The 27632-nt window shown below is 35.8% G+C and overlaps 1 protein-coding gene across 1 annotated transcript in view; it reads right to left on the bottom strand.

The window, feature by feature from the left end:
• HDAC9 (histone deacetylase 9) overlaps positions 1 to 27632 on the bottom strand; it is a 938635-nt gene that overhangs the window by 8049 nt on the left and 902954 nt on the right. The window contains exon 26 of the mRNA XM_047696020.1: positions 15350 to 15497. Coding sequence (XP_047551976.1) covers positions 15350 to 15497 — 148 coding nt within the window. The remainder of the gene's footprint in view (positions 1 to 15349; positions 15498 to 27632) is intronic.

Below are 27632 nucleotides of genomic sequence, written 5' to 3'. Positions count from 1 at the left end.
TGCAATACATGCCCTCCTTAATACCCACCACCAGGCTCACATAACCCCCCACCCCCACCCACATCCCCTCCAAAACGCTGTTTGTTTCTCAGAGTCCACAGTCTCTCATGGATCGTCTTTCCCTCTGATTTCCCCCAATTCACTTTTCCTTTCCTTCTCCTAATGTCCTCGTGTTACCTTATGCTCCACAAGCAAGTGAAATTGTATGATAATTGACACTCTCTGCTTGACTTACTTCATTCAGCATAATCTCTTATTCTTTAAATGCATAGTTGAAAGTGCCAGTATTTTGTTGAGGATTTTTGCATTAAAGTTCATTAGAGGTATTGGCTTATGATTTTCTTTTTTTGTAGAATCCTTGTAGTATCTGACTGTGGATACTACAGGTAAGCTAGTATGAGGTAATATGGGCTACATTAAAATAAGTTTGACAGTGTTCTCTCCTCTTCAATATTTTTGACAAGTTTAAGAAGAATTGCTGTTAATTTTTCTTTAAATGTTCTAGAAGAATTCACCAGTGAAAAGATCTGGGACTGAATTTTCTTTGTTGAGAGGATTTTAATTACAGATGCAATCTACTTACTCATTATTGGTCTGTTCAGATTTTCTATTTCTTCAGGATTCAGTCTTGTATGTTGTAAATTTCTAGGAATTTATCAATTTCTTGCAGGTTATCTAATTTGCTGGCATATAACTGTTCACAGTAGTCTCTCATGATACTTGCATATGTATTGTTAGTGTAATGGGCCCTCTTTTATTCCTAATTTTATTATTTGAGTCTCTTTTGAAAAAAGCAACTGAATTTTGTTGATCTTTTCTGTTTTTAAAAAATTCTTTATTTCATTTATTTCTGCTGATTTCATTTGTTTCTGCGGATTTTTGTCATCTTCTTTCTTCTGATAATTTTGGGCATGCTTTGATATTTTTCCTATAAGTTCTTTAAGGTGTAATGTTAGGTTATTTATTTAGGCATTTATTGCTATAAATTTGCCTCTTAACACTGCTTTTGCTTTATCCCATAAATTCTGTTATACTGTGTTTCCATTTTTGTTTGTTTCAGGATATTTTTTATTTTCTTTTGGTTCCATCCTTGATCCATTAGTTGTTCAAGAGTTAATTTCCACATTTTTGTGGATTTTCCAGTTTTCCTCTTGTTATTGGTTCTAAATTTCATACCACTGTGGTCAGAAAAGATATTTGTATGTTTTCAGTTTTTAAAAATTTGCTAAGGTTTGTTTCCTGACAGAACATGTGGTTTGTCCTGGGGAATGTTCCATGTGCACTTGAGCAAAATGTGTATTTTCCTGCTGTTGAATGAAATGTTCTGTACATGTCTGTTAGATGTATCCATTGTAGAAAGTGAGGTATTGAAGTCTCCTTTTACTGGATTGTGGTGTATTACTCGCTTCAGATCTGTTATATTTGCTTAATATATTTAGGTGTTATGATGTTGGATGCATATATAATTGTTGCATTCTCTTAATAAGCTGATCCCTTTATCATTATATAATGAACTTGTTACAGTTTTAGACTCAAAGTCTGTTTTTTCTTATATAACTAACCCCTGCTCTATTTTGGTTTCCATTTGCATGGAATATCTTTTTCCATCCTTTCACTTTGAGCACACGTGTGTCACATCCTAAAACTAAAGAGATCTTTTGTAGGCAGCATATAGATGGATCTTGTTTGTTTGTTTAAATCCATCTAGCCACTCTATGCCTTTTTCATGTTATTCATTATCATCCTTTCTTTTCAGCTTACAGAACTTCTTTCAGCATTTCTAAGCCAGGTATTGTGGTGATGAACTAACTCAGCTTCTGTTTGGGAAAATTTTTATCTCATCTTCATTTCTGAAGGACAACTTTGCTAAGTAAACTATTCTGGCTGGTAGGTTTTTAATTTCAGCATTTTGAATATATCATCATATTCTCTCCTGACTTGCAAGATTTTTGCTGAGAAATCCACTGACGGTCTTATGAGAGTTCCTTGGTATGAGACAATTTTTTTTCTCTTGACACTCTTGACATTTAAATTTCTATCTTTGTCTTTGATTTAGACAGTTTTATTATTTTATTAACATCATTTTGGATTGGAATTTTGGGTTGACCTACTAGCTTCATAAACTTGGGTATCTAAATCTTTCCTCAGGGTTGAGAAGTACAGCCACTATTACTTTAAATAAATTTTCTGTCACCTTCTCCTTCTGGGACTCCAATAATTCACAGATTGTCTTAATGATGTCCCATAAATCCCTTAAGGGGTTTCTTCATTCCTTTTAATTCATTTTTTACTTTTTGCCCCTCTGACAGAATAATTTCAAATTATCTGTCTTTGACTTTACTGATTCCTTTTTATTTGGTTCAGTCTGATACTGAGCTCTGTACTGAATTCTTTGATTCAGTTATTGTATTCTTCAGCTCCAAACTTTGATTATTTACTGTTTTCTGTCTCTGTTGAACTTCTCATTTTTTTTTATTGTTTTCCTGATTTTTGTTGAATTGTTTGTGTTCTCTTATAACTCTCTGAGCACCTTTATAACAATTATTTCTAATTCTTTTTCAGGCAACTCATGTATCTTCATTTCCTTGGGTCGGTTGCTAAAAGTCTACTCTGTTCCTTTGGTGGCGATCCCTGTGGCTCTGTATCTGGGGCAGGAAGGCACAGTATTTGGTTGGCTCAGGCACCTCAGGTCCACAACACTGACAGCTGTGTTGTCTTTGGTGAGCACTCGGATGGCAGGGCAGGTGGGGAGATGCTGGAGTGACTGCAAGGGATTGTGGAGTCCTCAGTGTCTTCTTCAGTACAGCAGTACTTCAGTACAGCACCTAGGGACCAGGACGGGCCACTGTGGTGGCTAGAGTTGGTGGTGCACACACTTGGCTGCAAGGGCAGTGGGTCTTGGCACCAACTCCTGTGACTGCAAGCCTTCCCAAGGCGCACAGCACTGGAAACCAGTGCTGGGACTCAGGCTGGTGGGGTGCAGGTACATAGGTGGAGGGGCAGATGCAGTTGAGCTCAATGGTGCAGGCTAGTCATAGGAGTCAGGGCTAGATGTGGGCTTCGATTTTTGGAGTATACTCCTATGGCTGAAGGGTCTCAACACGGATATGGGCATGGCATAGGCTAGAGATGTGAGTTGGCCAAGGGTGTGCAGGTGTACAGTTGGAAGGGCTAGCTGCATGTGGGCTCAGCAGATCAGGCAGTGACAGAAAGCAGGGCTGAATCCAGTCTGCTGGCAGTTGTGGGGGTCTTGACTGTCAGTATGGACTCCTATGGCTGAAAAGTCTTGCCATACGTGCATTCATGCCAGTGGAGGCTGGTGATGGGAGTCCAGCCAGCATATGCAGGTGCATAGCAGGAAGGGCTAGCCCTGAGTGTGTGCATGGTGGTGGGTCAGTGGCAGGGTCAAGGTTGGCATCTTGCACTGGTGTAGCCACAGAAGCTGGAATGGGCTGCTGGTATAAATCCCAGGCTGCAGAGGCATGGGTGGCAGAGGGAGAAAAGAGGGAAAGACCTGGATAACTGGTGAACATGTTGAAAACCTGTGGGGGAAAATCCTTAGTGGTAAAATCTGCAGGGGTCTGAAACAGCTGTTTTGGACATTGGTTTCTTCATTGGTGAAAGCTGCTGGGGTCCTTGCAGAACATGTCACTAGAAACCATGATCACTCCCATTGCATATCTGGTACTGGTAGCCCCCACCCTTCTTCCTTGTTCCTAGCCATCTCTATATATCTCCATTTTGCCAATTCTCTGGGTGGGTGAAACTGAAGTGGTTTTTTTTTCCTGCAGTGTCCCAAAAGGCTGGGGATGCTGGTCACTCACTCTGCTCTTTCTTTCCCAGCAAGAAGAACTTTTTCTAGCTCAGGCCCTCTTGGTGCTGAGTAGTATGAGTCAGGAGGATGGGATGACTCAAGCAAAATGAAACCGTTCTTCCTTCCCTTTTTGGGCCGTTATTCTGTTGTTTATTTTCCACTCTGTTGTTTTGTTCCACTCTGTTGCTAAAGTTTCTTGAGCGGACTTCTGAGCTCTCCCAGAGCTATATTTTTGCACTGATAGATGTCCAATTATTGATCTTTGTTGGGAGACTAAAGCTCAGGTCTCTGCTCTCCCATCTTAGTGACATCACTCTCCTGGCTTGCATTTCACTATTTCTAAACCAAAGCAAAAGATAACAGATTGTCTTTTCCCCTATACCCAGGACTCAGTTGTGGCTGGAATTTCAGAGAAAATAGTGTGTAGGAAAAATGTTCCAGGGGTCAGAGATGTACGTAATAAATATCTACCCTTGGTGCAGGATCTGTGCATTCTCCAGATGTATACCTGACCAGCCTGGGCTCTGAGGACATGAGCAGGGTATCTACTATGCAGCCCACACTTACTGGCAAAAATGGATCCTCTTCTATAGAAACACGGGGACTTTCAGGTACAATATAAAACTTCGCATCAGATGCTTCTCTTTCTTTTTCTCCCTTCAAAATCATTTCATACTGACCACTTTTTTGGAAAATAGTCCACTTATAATCCCCACCTTCTACTGAATCAAATACACATCCACATAACTGACCAATTCTCTCGGTGTCTTGCTGCATAGAAATAGTGTTAGTAGCAGAGCAGGTTGGAGAAACTCCTGGATTTCAAGGAATGCTCTGCATTTAAGTCCCAGCTCTGTCACTTTTTAAAATTTAACTTTGAGCAAGTCCACACTTCTAGATTCTCAATTTTCTCTTTAAAAGTTGAAATAGTCCCTGACTTGCTCTTAGGCTTAATTGAATGAGGTAATTTAAGAGAACATGCTTTATATACTGTAAAGTGTTGAAAAACTATAGAAGAATTGTATTATTTATATCTGCCATTGTGATGATTTATAGTATCATAGCTTTCAGAGGAGGTGTACTGTCTTTATTGAATTCCTATCCTTATGTAACTATTTTATATGTCTACATATTTCTTTAAAAAGATCATTTTTAAAGGAAATCTTCTTCATGAAACACTTAGAAAGTCAACTGGTGAGGAATGACCTTTTAATGGTTGTTTTGGTTAAAGACTGAGAAGCAATGCTCTGGAAATGTGGGGGCTTCCCACTTCCATCATCTGTGTACACACACCAAACTTACCTTGATTAACAACAGAGTTGTGGAAAGAGATGGGGAAAGAGAAGAGATGCAATTTTCACAGTTTTGAATTTAATTTCTTTTGTAATTAGGTAAGATGGAGACACAGTAAGGTCAAGAACACATATAAAATAGGGGCGCCTGGGTGGATCAGTGGGTTAAAGCCTCTGCCTTCGGCTCAGGTCATGATCCAAGGGTCCTGGGATCGAGCCCCACATCAGGCTCTCTGCCCGACAGGGAGCCTGCTTCCTCCTCTCTCTCTGCCTGCCTCTCTGCCTACTTGTGATCTCTGTTTGTCAAATAAATAAATAAAATCTTTAAAAAAAAACATATAAAATAAAACCTCCAAAGATAAATTTTAGTTCAATAGTTTAGCTGATTGAAGATATAAACTTCTATTAGAGCAAGCCAACTTCACAGTGAACACTGATCATTTTTCATCAATAAAGGGCAAAGATTACACATATTTAAGAGAAGGATCTGTTCAGTCCAGCAATCACAGGTTGAGAAAACTTCTATAAATATAAAGCAGAAAGAATTTAACTTGAGAAAAGATATAGCATAAAATTAAGTTCTTGCATTTTCCTTAAATTCTTGTACGTTTCCTTAAATGTATTTCATTTCTTATGATTTTTAAAACAGTATTTCTTTATTTATATTAATAATGTTATTTAATATGACATATTTTCTCTTGTTTTGTTGATTTAGTTTAATCTTCTTAATATCTTACTTTCTCTTCCTCCTCCAAGGCAAGCAATCTAATGCTATGTACATTATTTTGATGGTAAGGTGTTCTTCAGAGCTTTATATTATTGTTTTGTGGGCACATATTTTTATTTTATGTAAATTCTATTTTTACACACATATATAATTTCTGCTGCTTGATTTTCTCAGTCAGTATTGTATTTATTAAATCTTTCAATGCAGTTATGTTTATCTAGTCTGTACCTGTTAAGAACTACATGGCATCTCCACGGTATACATCTGCCACGTTTTAACTACTCACTCTCTCAATAATGGATCCCAGGTTTGACTCCCTCTCTCTACCCACCATGAATAAAGCTACAGTGAACAACCTAGTACATGTACTTAAATGACCCTAGATGAGAAAGTCTTCAGTATATACATATAGCACAGGGGCAGGATTACTAGGTCATATGTTTTGTGTATAGTAAATCATACTAAATTGCTTTCCAGAATGGCTGTCATAGTTTTACCTTCCCATAGCCTCCAAAGTTCCACATATCTACTGGTTCTGACATTCAATTTCAAAATTCCACATATCTACTGGTTCTGACATTCAATTACTCAATTTTTCACTGACTCAAACAATAATAGACTGAGTGTCTGTTATACACCCTGACTCTGTTCTAGGTATTACAAGTATAGAGGAGACACAGAAAATATAACAGGGGTATCCGATCTAATTTTGGGATTGATGGTCAGTGAACATTAACCAAGAAGAGGAAGTGATATTTGATCTGAGATCTAAAGGATAAGTGGAAGAAAACGGAGAGGCTAGCACAGGGTCAGTGGGAGGTAAAGGAAGATAAGTATTCCAAACAGAGGGGAGGGTATGTGCCAAGAGGCATGATGTGAACATGAATATGGGTCTTTGGAAAAAATGTTAAAAACCACAAGAAGACACCATTACACACCCACTAGAAAGGCTAAAATTTTTAAGACTGATTTTATAAAGTATAGGTGAGGACATAAAGCAACTGGAATAGTCATTCATTGCTGGTGGGAATGAAAGAGGCACAATCATTTTGGAAAGCAGTTTGGAAGTTTCTTACAAAGTAAAACACATGGCCTCCCTGTAGCTTGGTGATTTCGCTCCCAGGTATATATCAAAGAAAACTGAGTGCTTGTGTTCACAAAATAAAAACCTGAACAAAAATTTCACAGAGACTTAGGTTCCTCAAAAAATTAAAAATATAATTACCATATGATCCAGCAATTCCAGTTCTGGGTATATATCCAAAAGAATTGAAAACAGGATCTTGAAGAGATAATTGCACACTCCTATTCATTGAAGCATTATTCGCAGTATCCAAGAGGTGGAGGCAACCTAAATGTCCATTAATAGATGAATGATAAAGAAAATGTGGCATATACCTACAATGGAATATTATTCAGTTCTAAAAAGGACGGAATCATGTCATATGCTACAATATGGATGAATTTTTACAACATTATGCTAAGTGAAGTAAGCCAGTCACAGAAAGAAAAATACTTCATAATTCTACTAATATGAGGTATCTAAAGCAATAAAATTCTTAGAAACAGAAAGTAGAATAGTGGTTTCCAGAAGCTAGGGGAATGGGGTAAAGAGAAATTGTTGTTTAATAGATAGAGAGTTTTAGTTTTGTAAGATGAAAAAGGTCTAGAGAGATGTTGCACAATAACGGGCATACAGTTAACACTTCTGGTCTATACACTTAAAAATGGTTCAGATGGCAAACATTATGTTACATGCTTTTCACCACAATAATAAAAAATTTTCATAGCAGTTTTATTCATAGTAGCCCTAAATGGCAGAGGATCTGAATAGATATTTTCCTAAATAAGACATACAGATGATTGACAGGACATGAAAAGGTGTCTACATCACTAATCACCAGGTAAATGCAAATCAAAGCCACAATGACACTATTTCATATGTGTTTGAATGGCTATTACCAAAAAGATAAGAAATAACAAGTGACAGCAAAGACGAGGAGAAAAGAAAACCCTTGTGCACTGTTGGTGTATTGTAAACTGGTGCAGCCACTATGAAAAACAGTATGGAGGTTCCTCAAAAAATCAGAAATAGAACTACCATAAGATCCAGCAATTTCACTTCTGGGTATTTATCCAAGGACATGACAACACTAACTCAAAAAGATAAATGTACCCCTATACTCCTGCAACATGACTTACAATAGCCAAGACATAAAAGCAGCCTAAGCATCTATTAGTGATGAATGGATAAGAAAAATGTGATACAATGGAGTATTATTCACCCATAAAAAAGAAGAAAATTGGGGCACCTTAACAGCATAGCTGGTTAAGCATCTGATTCTTGATTTCAGCTCAGGTCATGATCTCATCTTTCATAAGACTGATTCTTGCATGGGGCTCCACCCCATGGAGCCTGCTTAAGATTCTCTTTCTCACCCTCCTTCTGCCCCTCCTCTCCTACCTCCCCCAATCCCCCCTTTCTCAAAATAAATAAATAAATAAATAAATAAATAAATAAATAAATAAATAGTAAAAGAAGAAAATCTTGTCATTTGTGACAATTTGGATGGACCTTGAGGGTATTATGTTAGATGAAATAAGTCAGATGGAGAATGACAAATGCTATATGATCTCACTTATTTGTGGAATCTAAAACAAACCCCTGAACTTACAGAGAAAAGACTAGTAGTTGCCAGAAGTGAGGGTAGGGGTAAGAGGTAGGTGAAGTGTGTAAAAGTTGTCAAAAGGTACAAACTTCCAGTTACAAAATAAGTAAGTCCTGGAGATGTAATATACAGAATAGTGACTACAGTTAATAATACTGTCATTTTTTGTTTGAAAGTTAAGAGAATACATCTTAAAAGTTCTGATGACAAGAAAAAAATTTTAACTATGTGTGCTGATGGATGTTAACTAGAGTTATTGTGGTGATTATTTAAAATTATATACATATATCAAATCATTGTTTTACACCCGAAAGTAACACAATGTTATATATCAATTATGTCTCAATAAAAATCCCTAGCAAAATTAATAGCCCCAAGGGGAAACAAGCCAAACCCTGATCCACAGGTACATGGATAAACAAATTAGTGTGTGTTTATACACTGGGATAATGCACAATAATAAAAATGAACAAACTACTGATGGACGGATCTCAAAAACATTATGCTTAGTGGAGTAAAAGAAGACAGATGAAAAGCTGTATGAACTTCCAATTCCTTTAAATGAAATTTAAACTTTGGCAGAACTAATCTACAGTGTTAAAATGAAAAAAAAAATTACCTTTGGAGAAAACAGCATTGACTAAGAGGCATAAGGAAATTTTCTCGGTAAGGGAAATGTTTTTGATCTTCTTCTGGGTGATGTTCATTTGAGTACGGAATAGGTAAAAAATCTTTTGGTTTGTGCATCCTATTATATGTAAGGTATATCCCAATTTGAAAAAAAGAAAGGAAACAAGTTCAGTGTTGGAACACAGATCAGAAAACAAAGAAGAAAGATTTCAGATATAACGTACAAAATCAAGGGAAGGATTTGATCATGGAGGGCTTATGGGTCCTGTTGAGAATGATGATCTTTATGCTAATGGAAATGGAAAGGCACTAAAGGTTTTCAAACAAAGGCCTGATGACAGGATTTGCTGTCCAGTTGTGTTTTGTTTTGTTTTTAAGAGCTCTCTGATTGCCTGTGTAGAAAATGGATTAGTAAGAAGGCAAAAGTAGATACAGGAACTGGTAAGAAAACTACTACTATAAGAGTTTGGATAAGCAAAGAAGGTACTTTGGACCTGCTGTCAGTAGAAGTTTACAAAAATAGAAGGATTGCTCAAGCTATTGTCTCTATCTCAGATACTTTTACTCTTGTTTACTAGGTGAAATTCTATATATTTTTCTACCCTGGCTCTGTTGTCCTACTCTGTGAATTGTTCTGCTTTTCTAGGCCCATGATAGGTCTTCTTATATTCTAAAGCTCAATATAGCAAATTACTTGTCACTTATTATAGCTGGTTGTTCATGTCTACTCTTGCGGTAGGAAGAATAATAGCTCCCAACAATGTCTATGTTCTATTCCCTGGAAGTTTTGCATGGCAAAACTGACATTGTAGATGTGATTAAAGTTAAGTGCCTTGAGATGAAGAAATTATGCTAAATCATCCTAGCGGAGCTAATCTAATCACGAGTTGTTAAAAGCAGGGAATCTTTCCCAGCTTGTAGGCCAGCTTGCCCAGCTTTCTTCCTTCAGTCAGAGAGAGACATGGTAAGTGAAGAAAGGTCAGCAGGATATAAAGTTGCTGGCTTTGAAGACAGAGGAAGGGGGTCATGAGCCAAGGAATGCAGGCAGCCTCTAGAAGCTGGAAAAGACAAAGATACAGATTCTCCCCTAGAGTCTCAAGGAAAGGACCCAAGCCCTGCCAACCTCTTGATTTTAGCCCAGAGAGACCTATGCCAGCCTTCTGATCTTTCTGTCATTTTAAGTCATTAAATTTATAGCAATTTTTAGAGAAACAGAAAACCAGTATATGAACATTTTGAGGACTATGAGGAAGCTTTGTGACCCTGCCTCTCAACACTTTTTAATCAGAAAGTGTTTAAATAAAGAATGGACTGGATATTCTCCTTCCTCATTCTGCAGGTTGGAGGATAATCCTGTAATGTCAGCATCACTGCCAAGTTTTTCTCCCTCCCTATATACAATTCCTTTCTCCATTCAGACAGATACTTTGCCCCCCCCTATTATGTTTATTCATTCAATCCATATTTATTATATGAGTACTATGGATTCTTGTAATCTGAAAGTTGATATTGTCAATTAGTACTATAAAAGAAAATAAATACAAAACATATTTTGAAAACTCTTATAAAATATAAAAAGACTGATTATCTCAGAAAATACAGTAAATCAAGAGACAAGAACTGCTCAGGTAATCATTATAAAATGTTATGTTACCATTTCAACAATATTTTGTCTTCTGTTTTTGGATTCATTCATTCATTCATTCATTCAGTATTTACTACCTACAGTGTATTAGGCATTGTGAAAGTCTTGAGTTAAGCCAGCCAATTAACTCAATCAATTTATTGCTTAGAGATTATTTGTCAATCTCTTGTTATTAATGATTGTTTTAATGATTTAACCCCTGAACAGTTAGATGCCTAGTACAGCCTCTATATTCTAATATAGATCACTGGATGATGAGCTATGTATTTAAGGAGAAAAAAAATAAATGGTGGAAGAATAAAAATGATGGAAAAATAATAAAACCAATATTTATTGAGTACTTACTATGTATCAGGTGTTGTGTTAAGACATACTATTTTATTTCATCCTCAAAACCTTAGGAAATTCTCCTTTAATTTTAAAGACAAGGAAAATAAAGCCCATGGAGACAAGTAACTTGCCCATGATTGCACAATTATTAAATTGAAGATGGGATTTGAACCTTTGTAAGTTGATTCTAGAGTCACACTATATTCTTCCTTTGTGGTGGGAAGAAGACAAGAGTGAAGGAGTAGAGAGGAAGATGAGAAGATGGGAAGCTAAAGTTATCATGCATCTTATTTTACTTATAGTTCTATTCAAATATGTTTCTTTTTCCTTATAAAACACTTCTTTAAAGAGTTCAGAATGGAACCCTGAATATATAAATGGGCTCTGGATTGAATCCCTATCATACTAAGTCAGACTTCATACAGACCCCATCCCCTGACCACATGGTAGGCACTGAAAACAGAGATAAAAAGATGGTCCCAAAAGGAGGAGGAAAAAGAAGAAAAGAAGGGACAGATTATCCTTCCTTTTATCAGGAGCCTCCAAATCTTAGGCGACCTAGCCCACTTTTCAACTATGACTTTCTTGATACTGGATGAAAATTAAGAATAACGTTTGTATTGGAATGTTTGCCTAGTTAGATAAACAAGTGCTCAAAATAAAGTGATCATAGAGAAAAATCAGAAACCTGCATAATTTATACAATATTTAGCTTTTAGAAGCCTTGGAGACACAATTCTAAGGAATGGAAAACAAAGTTGTGTTTCTAGGTATACTAGACATGAATGTGTATTTAATAGTCATTTATATTTCTATATACACTTTCAGATACAGAAAAATGTGGTTATTAATGTCCTTGGCACACGTTATAGGCCATTAAAAGCTAAGGTAGAAGATACCTGGGATTTTCCAGCATATCATTATACTTCTTTAATATTCACGAATAAGACAGTTACTCCAAAAAAAAAAAAAAAACAAAACAAAAAACAAAAACAAACAAACCAGCTAGACTTGGAATCATATATTTTCTCATGCTTTTGTATTATATAATGATATGAAACCATCTCATTCATGAGAAAAGTTGCCAAAAGCTGAAGACAAAATGATTAAACAAACAACCAGACTAGATTGTACTAAGAAAATCAAACATGATTCACACTATAATCAATAGGTGCAACTGACATTTGAAAAGTGTAACTTTAAGTTTTCGTTTTGATTTAAAAAGAGAGAGATAGATAAAGAGACAGGATTTCTAGAGTATATCTGTGTTCCCAATAACATAATATTTGATCATCCTGAAGTTCTGATTGTTTTTCCTTGATTTTCAGCAGAGCCTGAACTAGTATTCAAGAATAAACCTAAATACTGCACTGCCCTTTTCAAAGTAGAAGCATTTGAAACAGATATCCAACCAATGTAAGTATAATCTTTTAAAGGTGCAGTCTCCCACTAAACAAGAAAAAACCTAAACCTAAAAAAAAAAATGACTTTAGGTCATTTAGAAGCTAAATGCTTCTAAGCATAAATATATATGCTATATGTGATCAGGTCTATCTGTTTAAATATTCTTTGAACATATAAACGGACCCCATTTAATTTTTTTGTCTTTTTTTTTCCGATCCACTAATTTTTTCTTTCTTGCTCAAGTCTTTGCCACCTGATAATTATGTTTTGAAACTGTATTTCAATTAATCATCCCCCAAATGCATCCCCACATATCAGCCTTTTTCAAACAATTTACTCTTCATGGTCCATCAATAAGTTATAAAAATGAAATGACTGTTTTCACTGTGTTGTCATCTCCCTCTTGCCACCACCCCCCCAAAGAAAAATGAACAAAAAATACTTACAATGGTTCTTAGCCAGGAGCATTTTATCCCTTATTCACTAGTGGTAAATGAGTCAGATATGAGTTGGCCAGGAAAAGAGCTGTTTTACCCAAAATCTTAGTACAAAATGAGTCATCTCACTCCAAGCACCAATATATCCTCCAAAATAATTGGCAAGAATTTCCTATAAAAGAATCTTGCCTTCACTCTTTTCCATCCATTTAGTTTTCTGATTTTTCTAATTTTTAAATTTCCTGTGTACTTACAATATTACATTCATAACAAAGGCCCAAGAACATTTCCACCTCTTTATCTCATTCTGAAAGTCTTTCCTGTATTGAGTAGGGGGACAATTTGGATAGCATGCCTCTGGAAAGAATAAAGGTTCTGTGGCTTTCAAGGTTTCTCTGTCTCTGACTCTTTCTGATGAAATTCATGCATGGTTCAATAGACATGCAAAAGTCAATTTTAGAAGAATTTTTCTTTTCCTCTGCTGAAAAAGTGAGTGCAAAGCCATAGAAAATAATTCAAACAAAACTATTTTTCTTTCTCTAGGAAAAAAATCAATCAAAACAGATATAATGTGTCTAATACTGATAAACAAATATGAATCCAGGTCATAAGCATCAACTCTGTTTCCCTACACATCAAAACATTCACATTCCCATTCTTTGCCACCAAAGGAAGCTTAAAAATCACTGTGAACCAAAAAAATAGATAGATAAATAAATAATCACTGTGAACTGAAGCTGGGGGTAAGTCCCTGCAGATTATCAGAAGTCAAATACACCTTTTACCTGATGATAAGCAAGCATGTTTATAGAGCCAATTCCTGCCAAAGTGCTGAGATTTTTATATTACTTGGGGTGTATAACAGAATTTATTATTCTTAATTATTCTAAGCAAAATTATTTATAACTCATTTCACTCTGGTTGGAATTTAGTTTCATTTCTCTATATTAAATGAATTCTAAATAATAGATATACTCCTTTTATATCCAGCACTAACAGATGTTAGTTTCCTCAGTTTTATAGCCCTCAGATGACGGACAACTAACTGCATTTGGCTTTGGGAATAATTGCAACACCTTTGGATTATGAATTTGGTTTGGTTCTTAGTTGGGAACGGCAGGGGGTTAGTTCATATTATCAAAGATGTAAAATAAGTTTTCCTTTATGTTCCACATGCCCACATGAAGATGTTTTCTAATAAAATATTGTACAACTATTTTTTTTCTATAGGTAATCTGGTCTTTAAGTGGTTATAGTAAGAAAAAAATACTTGCTTAAAAATGAAATCTCTTATTCAATGCATCTCCTGCTGTTGACCAAAGCAAGATGTTAAATCCATTAAATTCTGAATATCCAGTAAAAGCAAGAAAGCTAAAACTGTTTAAATTGTGCATTCTTGGGAAAATTGCCAACTAAGTACTAGGTAGCAGGATCTGTGTAATTAATGGTGATGTTATTGACAGAGGGAATATGATTTCCTTCTCAGAGCAATTTAGAAGTGCAAGCTGGCAAACTTCAGTAAAGCCTACCTGATTCATTTGTAAATTGAGAAAATGTGACTTTGAAGATAGCCAGAGAAAGCACCAATGTTTATATATATATGTACATTTGTGATGGCCTTGATTGCAGCAGACTTAAAAAAAATCCTAAATGTAGCATTGTCTGTATGATAGGATGATGAACACCAAAATGCACAAAGTGACAAATATTTCTTAAAGGAGAACAAGCAAACCCAATCTTAGGTTAATATTATTTTTCTTTTCCTGAATGCTATATTCATATGAAGACTAATTGGAATCAACTTCTTCTTATCAGAAAGTGGAATAAAATCAGACTCAAGAGTCCATACATTCCTTTATACAAACTCCTGTCTCCGTTGGAGGCACCTTCTATCTTTACCCAGTCCTTGGACCGAAAGGGCAGTCACAGAAAGATCCTGTATGTATTTAGGTTATCCAACTGACTAGTAATACTTTCAGCTTCCTCTCTCCTTTTTCCACTTTGTTATAGCAGTAATTTTGAAATGATGATAGAAGGAAAAAGATTATCTGGAAAAATAGAGAGAACTAAGGAAAGAAGTAAAGCATACAAGTAGCTCTTTTCCACAATGATCTGCATTTAAATTAGCCAATGAGGAGTGATTTCTCTCACCATGTATCTCATCCACTCTAATTCTCTGTGTACTGCAACCACATGCTCCAGCTCTGTGTTTCCCATGAAGAATGAAACAAATGAATTCTTGGTGGCCTACAGCATTTGCTGTGGAATCTGTGGCTTTGAAGAAGACAAGTGGTGGAAGTGGAGGAGACAGGTGAAGGAAAGCCTGGAGAGAGGTTCACAAATGCTAATGATGAGCCTGGATGTTACTGACCTTAATGACTCCCCCATGTTGGATCCATACCTGCTATCTTCTGAAGCAAAGGGGTGTTCTACATCTACCGTCAGGGAGGCCAGGGCAGAAACAGTCTCGGTCTCCTCCTGCAACTGAGTCCCAGCCAAAGCACAACCCCTTGGCACAGCCACCATCCTTACTGACTTCCAGTACTTGCCTAGGAAAAAAAAAAAAAGCATCATACTTTAATAGGAATTTTAAAGCAGTATTAATCAGAATACTTATATAGATCCAACTCAGAGCAGTTGTTAAAACTATCTATGTTATACACAGCTGTAATTTGGCTTCTTAAATGTTATGATTAAGTCTTTTTCTCAATCTAAGAATGCCAAGTTGTGAAGTACTAATGGTCCCGAGCCCGAGTCTCTCCCTCACTTAGAAGATAATAAAGTGAGGAACAGTCCACGGTCTAATGAACTCACTATCAGACTGACAGCTGTCTCTACAATTAAATAATAACAAACTCTGGGCATAGCGCCCTCTGGGAAACCCTCAAGAGACTAAGAGGTAGAAGTCTCATGGAGAAATTGAATGAAATAGTCATGTTAAAAATTGCTACTTGAGCTATTACCTTTTATAAAAAAAAATACAAGGTTAGAATATTAAAGAAAAGAAAAGCCCAGAAATGCCAGCATGAATCGAATGGCAACTTTGCCAGAACAATCAGGTTGTTAGTCCTGGATGTTCTTTCTTCTCAACCCCAGGGTGTGTACTAGAACAATAATTGATTTAAAACTTTAATATATGCACTGGCTGATATTGGCACCCTTCCATATGTCAGACGGAAGTTTCATTTTTTGAGGCAGGGAAGGGGAGTAAGAGGAAAAGAGGAGGTCATTTCATGAGAACATGCCAGTGGAATAAACATGAAAGAGAGAGTCAATGGCTTTCTCGCAGCCCGAAGCTATTTTTTAAAGTGTTGAATAGTTCGAAATCAAAGCAGGAGAATCTTCCTAGGTGGTGACATGACTTACTAGGTTAGAACTATCTCTGTAGCCTGACCAGTGAGGTAGGAATTTGACATGGATTGGTAAGGAAGATAACTGGGTTCTGGACCACGCTCTGCCACTGACCATCCTATCATGCAGGTAAGATTCTCTGGCACTTCATATCTGCTTCTCAAAACAGGGGAATGATCTCAAATCCCTTCCAGCTCTAACTAACATTTTGCATTCGGCCTTTCCTTATCTTACTGCCTTAAAAAAGAATGGATATCATATTAGGGAAGGAGACTCAGTCTCCCCAACTACTTCCCATGCCAACAGAACCTTCTGACAGTTGTCCACTACAACTTTACTTGCTGTAATTACCTATTCTGTCCTAAGTCTGAGAATCATAAAACTTTCAATTTGGACCAAATGATAGCAATTCTAACTGTGAATAAACCCACAAGCTAACATTTTGAGGTATTGAGGACATAAAGATACTTTCCTCGCACCAAGAAATTCATGGTCTAAATGACAAGACTCTGTGGAAAAGGCCCATGTGATCCTCAGAGGAAGTAAGTAGAACATATACTTATGATGATGGGAAAGTGAGAGAAGAGCTGGCAGAAAAAAATAGTACTTAACCAAGTATTTGAAAGACCATCAGAAGTTAGTCAACCTGAAACAGAGGGAGGTGATGGTGATGAGGTATTCCTAGCACAGGAAAGAGTACACACAAATGTGCACAGACTTGAGTCTCAAGTCTCTGTGGGCTTCTTTTTTGGGGGGCAGGGGGTGATGTGGGTACAAAGTCCACTACTAGGAACTACTGGAATGTTTTAAAAAGTCTTGAGTGTGATGAGGGAGACCGTTGCAGCAAATATGTGCTAAATAACACACAATCTTGAATAACATGCGAATGATCTTGGACTCCAACTTGTAGGTATAAAGAGGGCAATTTTAAGCAGAAGATGCAGGGAATCAGGTTTAAGTTTTTCAAAGATCCCTCTGGACAGATCATGGACAATGAACTAGAAGGTGATGAGAGTGATGGCAGGCTCATAAAACTGGAGACAAGTGCTCACTGTAGAGGAGGAGTAAGGAGTCCATTGAAGATGGAGGCCTGAACTAAAAGTCAAGACTTCGAGATTGGAGACTACACACTAGGCCCAAAGAAATCACTTGGATCACTCTGGGGCACAATTCCCACATTTATAACATGATAGTGAAGGGCTTGATGATAATGAAAGGCTTCTCCCTGCTGTAATTCTCAGTGATTGTGATTTTTCTGATCTCATGTTATGTCTTACTCTTGGATGTTAGAATGAATTTGTTTTGGAAGAAAATCTTACTTTTCTGTGAGTCCGTATACCCGTGAGGAGGTCAGTAAACACTTGCTTTTAGATAATATGGCACATCTAGAATAACCATGGGTTTTAATTTTTAAGCATTGTACTTTTTCCTCAAGAAGAGAATTCTTGGCCATAGACAAAACAAACATCTTTACTCCCTAAACACAATCAGGACAGAAGGTATGAATCATTAATAATGATTTTCAGCAGAATGACTGACAATGATCCTTTAACATTTAGCCTTTATGTATGTGAGTAGTAAGAAAGATTTTAAATAGCTAAGACCTCTTTGAATAAAATTTAATGTGTATAAAATATCCTGCTAAGTTAAGATTAAATGTTGGAAGTTTGGTTTTTATCCAAATGTATGAGGTTTCTGACTCAGAAATAACCCAAAACTTTGAATTCAATATGGCCTCTGGTGAAGCCTATAAAAACAAAGGAAATATTCTACATTAATAATGCATTCATAGACTACTATCTCTACTTGTAAAGGAGAATAATTAAAATGAAGTGGGGATAGCATAGACTGTGCAATATGCAGCCAATCCAAACTCCAAATTTATGGGTTATATTTTCACAAGATGAGTAGTTTGTTTTTTTTTTTTCTTTCAGAAACATATGTGCTAGAAAATCCTATCTGTTGGCATGAGAATAATATGCTTATTAGCACACAAGAGAAATGAACCAAAGTTTACTGCTAGAGTATTTAGGAGCTGCTATTTATAGAGTAAGATATTAGCAACCAGCAACCACTGGGTTGCTCTCCTAAAGCAATAAAACTGTCAAAAGAGAGGGGTTTTCCACTAACACTGGTCATGCACACTCCTTTGGTCATATCCTCTATCCTTATTTGTTTTGCCCACTATGTAAACCTCCCCACTTTTCAGCATTTTCTTTATCTTTTCACTTTCTTCCTCCCTCCCTCCCTTCCCTTCCCCTTTTTTTCCCTTTCCCTCCTTTTCTTTCTCTTTTTTTCCTTCCTTCCCACCCCTCCCTTCCTCTTTTTTCTTCCTTCCTCTTCCTTCTTTCCTTCCTTCCTTCTTTTCCTTTCTTTTCTTACTTCCTTCCTCCTCTCCTCCCCTACCCAGCCCTTTCTTTTTCTTCCTTCCTTCTCCTTCCTTCCTCCCTTCTCTCCTTCCTTCCTTTTCTCCGACTCTCCCTCCCTTCCTCTCTTCCTTCCTTCCTTCCTCTCTGACTATTTAGCCTTCACTACTCTGCATTTTTGTTTTATCTGATAAAGGCAAAGGAAAGAATGAATCTAAAATAAAGGTAAAAACTAGATAATAGATGCAGATGGTCAAGAATTAGAGGGCAGGCCAAAGATGGAGTTACTGGGTCAGATATGAGCCAGGAGAGGACCTCTTGCAGGTACTGAATAATCAGACTTCAGCATAAACCACATTGTTCTTGGTAACGAAAAATTTAGAAAAAAAAGTTTTTGCTGACGTATGAAGGTCTGTGTTAAAAATAACCCAACTGTCAAAAGTTTTACCAACCAAAGCCTCTGACACTGCAAAAGCCTCCTCATTCCAGAAACCTCACCCTTCCCCTCACCATTCTGGGGGCTAAGAGTCACTTCTCAGACTTGTTCTTATGATTTGAATAATATTGTCTTTTGTTATTACACACCATGTTCTCATAGGACAAGAAACTGGTAGTAAACCTTTTCCAAGCCCCAACAACTTCAGAGATTATTATCACCTGGGACTAACAAGACACCTCACTTCATGGATTCTCCAGAGTTCAGAACCTCCTAATAGTTTTTTAAGATAGGGTTTTAAAGCTAAATGGAGAACCTTACTGGGTTCCAAAGCATTGTATATATGAAAAATAATGATATTCTGAAAGTTGGTATATCAAGAGTGACCAGGTAGTTTTCATCCAAGTTGGGGTAATTTTAAGCTTAAAATGGGGCTAAAAATAAAAATTATATGTCATTGAAATGTTTATTTATTGGTCAACAAATTGTTTTCATCAGTAGATCTATAAAATATAAAATAGTCCTATTCAAAAGTTATTTTCACAACTAAAATTCATTCTAAAAAACCAAAAATTGAATAATTCATGTGTGCCACAGCACAATAACTACTTCATATTGATTATCTAAACATTAGAAAATAACATAAGCAGAATTATGATTGCTGATACATAATCACATTAGTAAATTTTGTGGCCATATTTCTCACTGACAGAATATCATTATATTTTTATGAAGAATGTTTCAATGTGGTCTAAGTATTTTAGATGTGTTCATAAAATTGCCTGCACTTCAAAGCGGAGGTTAACAGTTAATTATTTTTGAAATTGTGGCATCTTTAATTACTCTTCTCAAGAGACGATAGTGGTTTTGGTTGACAAATACTGTCTTTACAGGTGTAGTACTATGTAGTAATTTCCGCTAACATGGAATATTTTCACTTCCCCAATTTTTAAGATACTAAAATGAGTGACTATTTCATAACAAATATTTTCATGACTAATGTCTTTTTCCTCCTTTTCTTTTTATTTTTTTAAAAGATTTTATTTCTTTATTTGACAGAGAGAGAGATCACAAGTAGACAGTAGGCAGAGAAGTAGGGGAAGCAGGCTCCCTGCTGAGCAGAGAGCCCCATGTGGGGCTCATCTCAGTATCCTGAGATCATGACCCGAGCTGAAGGCAGAGGCTCGACCCACTGAGCCACCCAGGAACCCCTTTCCTCCTTTTCATAGGTATCTTTCTTTGGCAAACATTTTATGTAAACCAAGCTTATCAAGAAAGTTTTCCCTATTTTTGATTCTATAAAATTTTGCTTACTAAATTTAGATGCTGCAAAATCACATGACTTTTCAGTGTCATTTTATTCCAGAACAGAACATAAATTTATGCCACTAAGAATAGGAATTTTATCATTGATTCTATCAAGAAATAGACACCTTTGAAAGCCCAATTACAGATTTTCAAAATCAAATCCTATGGTTTGCATGTTTATCCTCAACTTGTTCATTTATTCCTTTGCTTTTGTAGGGATTAATTTAAATGTTTTTCTTTAAATTGATCAGAAACACTGTTTCTGTAACTGATACTCTTTTTTTTTTTAAAAGATTTTATTTATTTACTTGACAGAGAGAGAGATCACAAGTAGGCAGAGAGGCAGGCAGAGAGAGCGGGGAAACAGGCTCCCCACTGAGCAGAGAGCCCGATGTGGGGCTCGATCCCAGGACCCTGAGATCATGATCTGAGCTGAAGGCAGAGGCTTAACCCACTGAGCCACCCAGGCACCCTTAACTGATATTCTTTAAAAGTTTCAAAATCTAGTATTTTTCCTTCATTTCATAACTATTTTTTTATCAGCTTCACTGAGTATAGTTTACAGTCAATAAAATTTACCAATTCTAAGGGCAGGTTGTGATGCATATTTGACAAATGTGTGCAGTGATACATATAACGACTACCACAATCAAAATACAGAATATTTTCTTCATCCCTTAAACCGCCTTTTGGCCCTTTGGAGTCAAGTTCTTACCTTCCTTCTTGGCCCTTGACAATCACCGAAATTCTGTCACTCTACATTTGTCTTTTCTAGAATTTCATATAAATAGAACCATATAGGGATGCCTGGGTGGCTCAGTTGGTTGGACGACTGCCTTCGGCTCAGGTCATGATCCTGGAGTCCCGGGATCGAGTCCCGCATCGGGCTCCCGGCTCCGCGGGGAGTCTGCTTCTCTCTCTGACCTTCTCCTCGCTCATGCTCTCTCTCACTGTCTCTCTCTCAAATAAATAAATAAAATCTTTAAAAAAAAAATAGAACCATATACTCTGCAATCCTTAATATCTGGCTTCTTTCACTTAATGTAATACTTCTGAGATTTAAAAGATTCTTATCTTTTTCTTATCATCTCTATTTTTGTTTCTTTGTATGTAATATGATTTTTCTTTTCTCTGGATTCTTTTAAGATTTCATTATAATGCACCTCAATGTGATTTTATTCATGTTTATTCTGCTTGAGATTGATTGAGCTTCTTGGATCTGTGGATTTGCAGTTTTCATCAAATTATAAAACCTTTTCCCACTATTTCTTTATTTTCCCCCATTCTTCTTAAAAATATTTCCCCAACTGCTGCCTTTTCTGGGACTCGAATTATAGATATGTTAGCCAACTGATGCTGTCTAATATACCACTGATAATACTATTTTTCAGTATTTTTCCCTCTATTCTTTACTTGAATAGTTTCTATTACTTCTTCAACTTCATTTTTTGTTTGTTTGTTTATTTGTTTTGTTTTTGTCTTTTGCAGTATATACTCTGCCATTAACCCTTCCAGGGTACAAAATTTTTTAATTTCCAATACTGTTATTTTTCATCTCTAAAACTTCCATTTGCATGTTTTTTAGGTTCTTCATTTCTCTCCACATTATGCTTGAACTTTCCTCTTCATATTAGGAATAACTAACATTCTTGTCTGCTAATTCTATCATGCCTTGAGTTTCTGAGTCAGTTTCTGTTTAATTAATTTGTCTTATATTTCTAGGCCATATTTTCTTACTTCATTGTATATCTGGTAATTTTCATTTGGATGCCTGACATTGTTATTCTGAACATATCTGGTTATTGAATTTTGTTGTGTTCTTCGAAGATGGTGGACTTTATTTCGGCACGTAGTTAAATTACTTGTAATTAGTGTGATCCCTTTGAGGCTTGCTGGTACTCTTTGTTAGACTGGCTCCAGAGCAGGTTTTAGGGTAAGGCTTATTTAGTCTTAAAACTAAGAGAAAACCATTTTGATATCTCTGCATGTTGCCTTATGTATTACAAAGTCTCTCCAGTCTGGCTATTAGGAATGCAAACTATTCCCAATCCTGTGTAAACTGGTTGAATTATTTAACCTATTGGTTTTCTCAGCCTTTTGGAGTTTCACCTCATGCACGTAAAATAAAACAAAGGTTTAAAGCAACTTTTGTACAGATACACAGAGTTCTTTCTGGGAGCAAGAACTTCAGCTCAAATATTCTGCCCCACAAATTATAGTCACTTCAGTCTCCCCAAACTCTGATTACTTTATCTTCAACTCAGAAAAACTGCTGGATTCTATTTGAATTCTCCCTCCCTATGTTGAATCCTGGAAATTGCCTCATATTAGGTAACCTCAGGCAACTGTAGGCCTCATTTTTCTCTTTCCTAGTTTGTTTCTTGCCAGGATCATTGGCTTTTAGTATTTGTTGTCCAGTGTCTAAAAACACTGTTCCATATATATGATTTTTTGGATTCTTAAAAAGTTTCTGACCAAAGGACAATTCCTGTAGTAGTTAGTTTTTCATACATTGGGGCAGAAGTCCATTTATTGACGCTTTTGATTAATGAGTTCTAACTGATTAGAAAAAATAGAATAAAAATTTAGAAACTTATTTATAAAATGGTTCAATATTACTATAGAATAATCATCTTAAACAATTCTAAAGTATAATTGATAATGGGTACCAAAGAAGAAATTTTGATTACAAAATTTTGAACTGCCATGCTGAAAGGTTTTTTTTCTTATCATCAATATCAGCTGTATTTCAAAAACTTAGTGTTTCATTTAACTGTTCATTTACCTGTATTTCACCCTGTGTTTATAAAAAGGTATTGCAAATTTTGAGAAAAAGAGTTTAAATTTCCACTGACAGAATATTAAGCCTACTTGTTTTTTAAAGACATTTTAAATAAAAATTTATTGAACTTATAATTATATTTTATAAAGTTATTTATAAAAAATTAAGGAATTTATGTTCTCCATAACTAATGCCAAATATATTTGTTCTTTAAGATTAAGCTGTGTCCCACCAAAATCTAAATTTGCCTATTAATACAAAATCAAATGTTTCTATTTGTCAGTGTTAGATTTTTACTATAATTTACAATAGCATCTACAATAGTAACTTATGTTTCATTTATGGCAGATTTATTTCTAAAAGCTCTACTCTGATTCTGTAAATTGAATGAAAAATATCAAATCATTATTAGAATTAACTGATTTTTCTGTTTGAAGCATCTAAGGACATTCTATCATTGAACCAAGAGATTCTTCCAGTGGAGTCAAGATATAATAACTATTACCTCACTTTGGAGCTTGAAAAGAATACTTGAAATTGAAAATTTATTTTAAAAATGTAGATGCATGGTTATTTTATCTAAGTAAAAAGTCATGTTTCATAAAGTGATACTTAATTGCTGAGTTGCTTCCTGAAAGCAAAGGGAATACAGAATAGGTAATAGAAGAAGGTAGTTATAAATACCAACTATGGCCACATGATGAGTTACAGTAACAAGGAATATAACTGTTAGGAGTATTTCCTCCTTATTATTATTGATATATTTGTATGCAAATATCTTTGTTTTCCTCCATCCCTTTCTCCCTTATCATGTAACATAAAATGTATCAGCTTTATATCATAGTATTTAAGTATTGTTAACTTTACATCATAGTATTTAAGATATGGGATATTGAGAAGAGCAAACATTATTCAAAACTGTAGCTATTCTCCTGGTAAAGTGCTTAGTGTGTTTTCAGTTGTAGTCAGGAAAGTTGTATCATGTTAGACAGAACTATGATTTTGTTATTGTCTATATATGGAGATGAAGTACGGTTTAAGGAGATGTGTATGGTGCCCAGTTGACAAGAGGTGGACCTGTGATGGTTAATTTTTATTGTCAATTTGACCAGTTTAACACTTGTTTTAACTATTTGGTTAAACTTTGTTTGGCTAAACATTATTTCGAGTATGTCTGTAAGTAACATCCATGTTGCTAAGTAAACATCCATGTTTCTGGATGAGCCTAACACTTGAGTAAAGGCTTGGTAAAGCAAATTGCTCTCCGTGCGTGGGGCTCATTCAGTAAGTTGAAGGCCTCAATAAGGGAGAATTCTCTCTCTCTGACAGTCTTCAAGCTGGGACATCAATCTTCTTTTGTCTTTGGCCTCAGAGTAGAAGTTAAACCACTGGTTTTCCTAGTTCTCAGGTCTTTGTACTTGGACTGGAACTATGCCATCTACTTTTCTGGGTCTCCAACTTGCCAAAGGCAGGTTTTGGAATTCTCAGCCTCAATCACAACTGCATGAACTACTGCCTTAAATATGTATTTATTTGTATTTATATTTGTTATAGTTACTGTTAGTTATATAGAGTATATCTCTCTGGAGGATCCAGACTAATACAGACATGGAAAAACCCAGGTGAACTTAGAACATTTTGTGATGCCAGAAACTAAGAAAGTGCTCACAAGAAGACAAAACCATTTCAAAAGGACACAGGAGCCACCCTGAAAGAGCTCCAAGTGACCAGAGCTAAAATAGCTTGAGTAACAAAATTAATAATGTGAACAAAAAAGGACAGTTCCTCATTACAGATAATTCCCAAATAATAACTTCTAAGGAGTAAGGAAAATTAAAAATCAGCATTGGAATACCAGAGTAATAATTTTTGCAGGTAAGATCCACAAATGGGTGCTCAAATGATTGGACAAAAGTTTGAAAAGAAACAGGACATTTTCATAATTGCAAACTATCTTTCCAACATACTTATTAATTCCAAAGGGAAACAAGGTAACATCACATTAGAGAGCTCTTTAATCAAGTGATCAAGGTTACCCTCACCAATAATAGGACATACTGACATTATGTTCTATGGATCCAAAGCACTAGGCAACTGTTTAACTGCTGTGGTAATCTTGTCCAAAACACACATCCTCACTTTACTCATGAGGAAACATCAGAGAATATCAAGCTGAAAGATGTTCATCTAACTAAGAGACCAGTACTCTTCAAAGTGTCAAGCTCAAAAAAGGCCTGGAAAGACTGAGGATCTGAAAGATGTGAGAAGACTGAGACACAACAACTGAATGTAATGGGTCATAGACTGAATCCTAGAATAGAATAAGGAAATTAGTGAAAAAACTGGTGGACTCCAAAGAGAGTCTACAGTTTAGTTAATAAAATTGTATTACTGTTAATTCTGCATTATATATATATATGTATATATACATATATATATAAAATATATTCTGTATATATATGTATATATATATGAACATATATTATATATTCTGTAATTCTAGTTTCTTTAACTGTGCTATAGTTATATAAGATTCAGGGAAGTTGGGTAAAGGTCATATGAGAACTCTGTATTATACTTGCAACTTTTCTCTAAATCTAAAATCATTTCAAAATAAAAAGTTTAATAAAATCACATTTTTAAATCTGGCAGCAGAAAGGCCACTGATGACCATAGTGAGAATGCAACCAGACTAGAAAGGTTCTGACAGGGATTGGAGCTAAGAAGATGGGGATGGTTAGACAGAAACAATTTTCAAGACTTTGTTCCTAAAGGGTTGAAGAGAAATGGGTGGTAAGCTGAAGGAGTGAGGTAGCTGGAGTTTCCTTTGTGTTTTTGTTTTGTTTTGTTTTGTTTTTTTAAGATAAGGGGTATTTTAGGATGCTTAAATGTTGATGGAAACAAACAGTTCAAAAATAGCAGTTTGGGAGCTACAGTTTAAGGTTTGTTGCTTAGATTAAGGGGGGAGGTAAAGGTAAGGTGGATAGAGGTTTGAGGACAGAGAAATTTGAAAGAGTAGTTTGATAGAGCAAGTTGACTTGAGAAACATAGCAGGATTATAATGGGTCCATTTGAGTTTGATGATCATAAATTTACAGGAGGCCAAACTGCTATGATTCAGGACAATCATGAGCAGACTTGTTTATTTAGGTCCAGTATTGGAAGAAATTTTCTGTAGAATATATCAAGGGTTGAGATTTTATTAGATTGGTAAAGTAGAAAGGTAAGATTTTTAAGGCAGATTGAAAGGTAGAAAGGCAACTGAATTTAAGTGTTACTGTTTTCAAGACGGATGTAAAAGTGAAAAAAAGAAAGGAAAATGAATTAAAAGAAATGAGAAATGAAATGAAGAGTCTTAGGTGTGTGGGTTGACAATTCTATGGCATATGGGTCTGATGTATCCCTCTCTGTCAGAGATATGCCTGCCAGTACTGGCTTGGGATTTTTTTTTTTCCCCTCAAGGTCTGCTAAGACAGTAACAGATGGTCATCTGCTCTCCAGGCTCCTACTATTTCCTTTTTCATTCTTTATTCCTATGAGTGTATGTCTGAAAAACAGAACAAAAACTCTCTTTTTTATTATCTTAGTGCAATTCCATGGAGGAGTGAAAGTACATGAGTATTTTTAATCCATTATCATTATTTAAAAATAGTGCCCTTTCTCCATTTTAACACCACAAATAAGGCTTATTATTCTTTTTTCTCTTTTCTGTTATCTTTCCCTAGCGGCCTGTGCCCTTGTGTACTTGATTTTATCCATTTATTTAAATATGTATATATTTATTTATTTGAATTCATATTTTGTTGAACTTGATCTCTGCATATACTGGGGTCTAAATTAGGGATACTTATCCTCCAGAAAAAAAATTGCATTTGCTTCCTTCAGAACCTGGAGTGGACCAAGATAAAACCTCTTTGGTACCCATTAAATTCATATCCCCAACTATGATGCAGACCTTAGGCCTTCTCATGCACTGATATTATCATCTGACCCAGGGATATTCTCCCGTTTGTGTTACTTTCTCTATTAAATTTCAGCTTATTTCTTTTTCCCTCCTCTTCCTTTACATTCTAGTAAGTCTAGTAATGTATTAAAATAGCCTGTTTTAATGTAGGCAGAATCTATCCTATTTTAGGAGAAGCCTAGTTTAGTGTCTATCCTGGGATACCTGGGAATAGGAAATGTGGTAAAACTCTGTTTATATCTGTGAAGAAAGGAATAGGAGGTCATATGATTTAACAGAAAGTGGGCTTTGATAGCATAGTCATATCAGAATTCAAATCTTGGTTTTACTGCTTGCCTGTGGAAAGACCTGCAAAAAGAGACCTAAACTTGTTTAAGCCTTAATTCACTAATGAACAAGATGAGGAAATCAATTATGCTATTTATGATACGCATATGATCAGGTATAATATAGATAAATACCTAGCAAATGATCTCC

Source organism: Lutra lutra, chromosome 11 (assembly GCF_902655055.1).
Source record: "Lutra lutra chromosome 11, mLutLut1.2, whole genome shotgun sequence".
Taxonomy (NCBI): domain Eukaryota; kingdom Metazoa; phylum Chordata; class Mammalia; order Carnivora; family Mustelidae; genus Lutra; species Lutra lutra.
The sequence above is the reverse complement of the archived record's forward strand: the minus strand, read 5'-3'. Positions and strand labels throughout refer to the sequence as shown.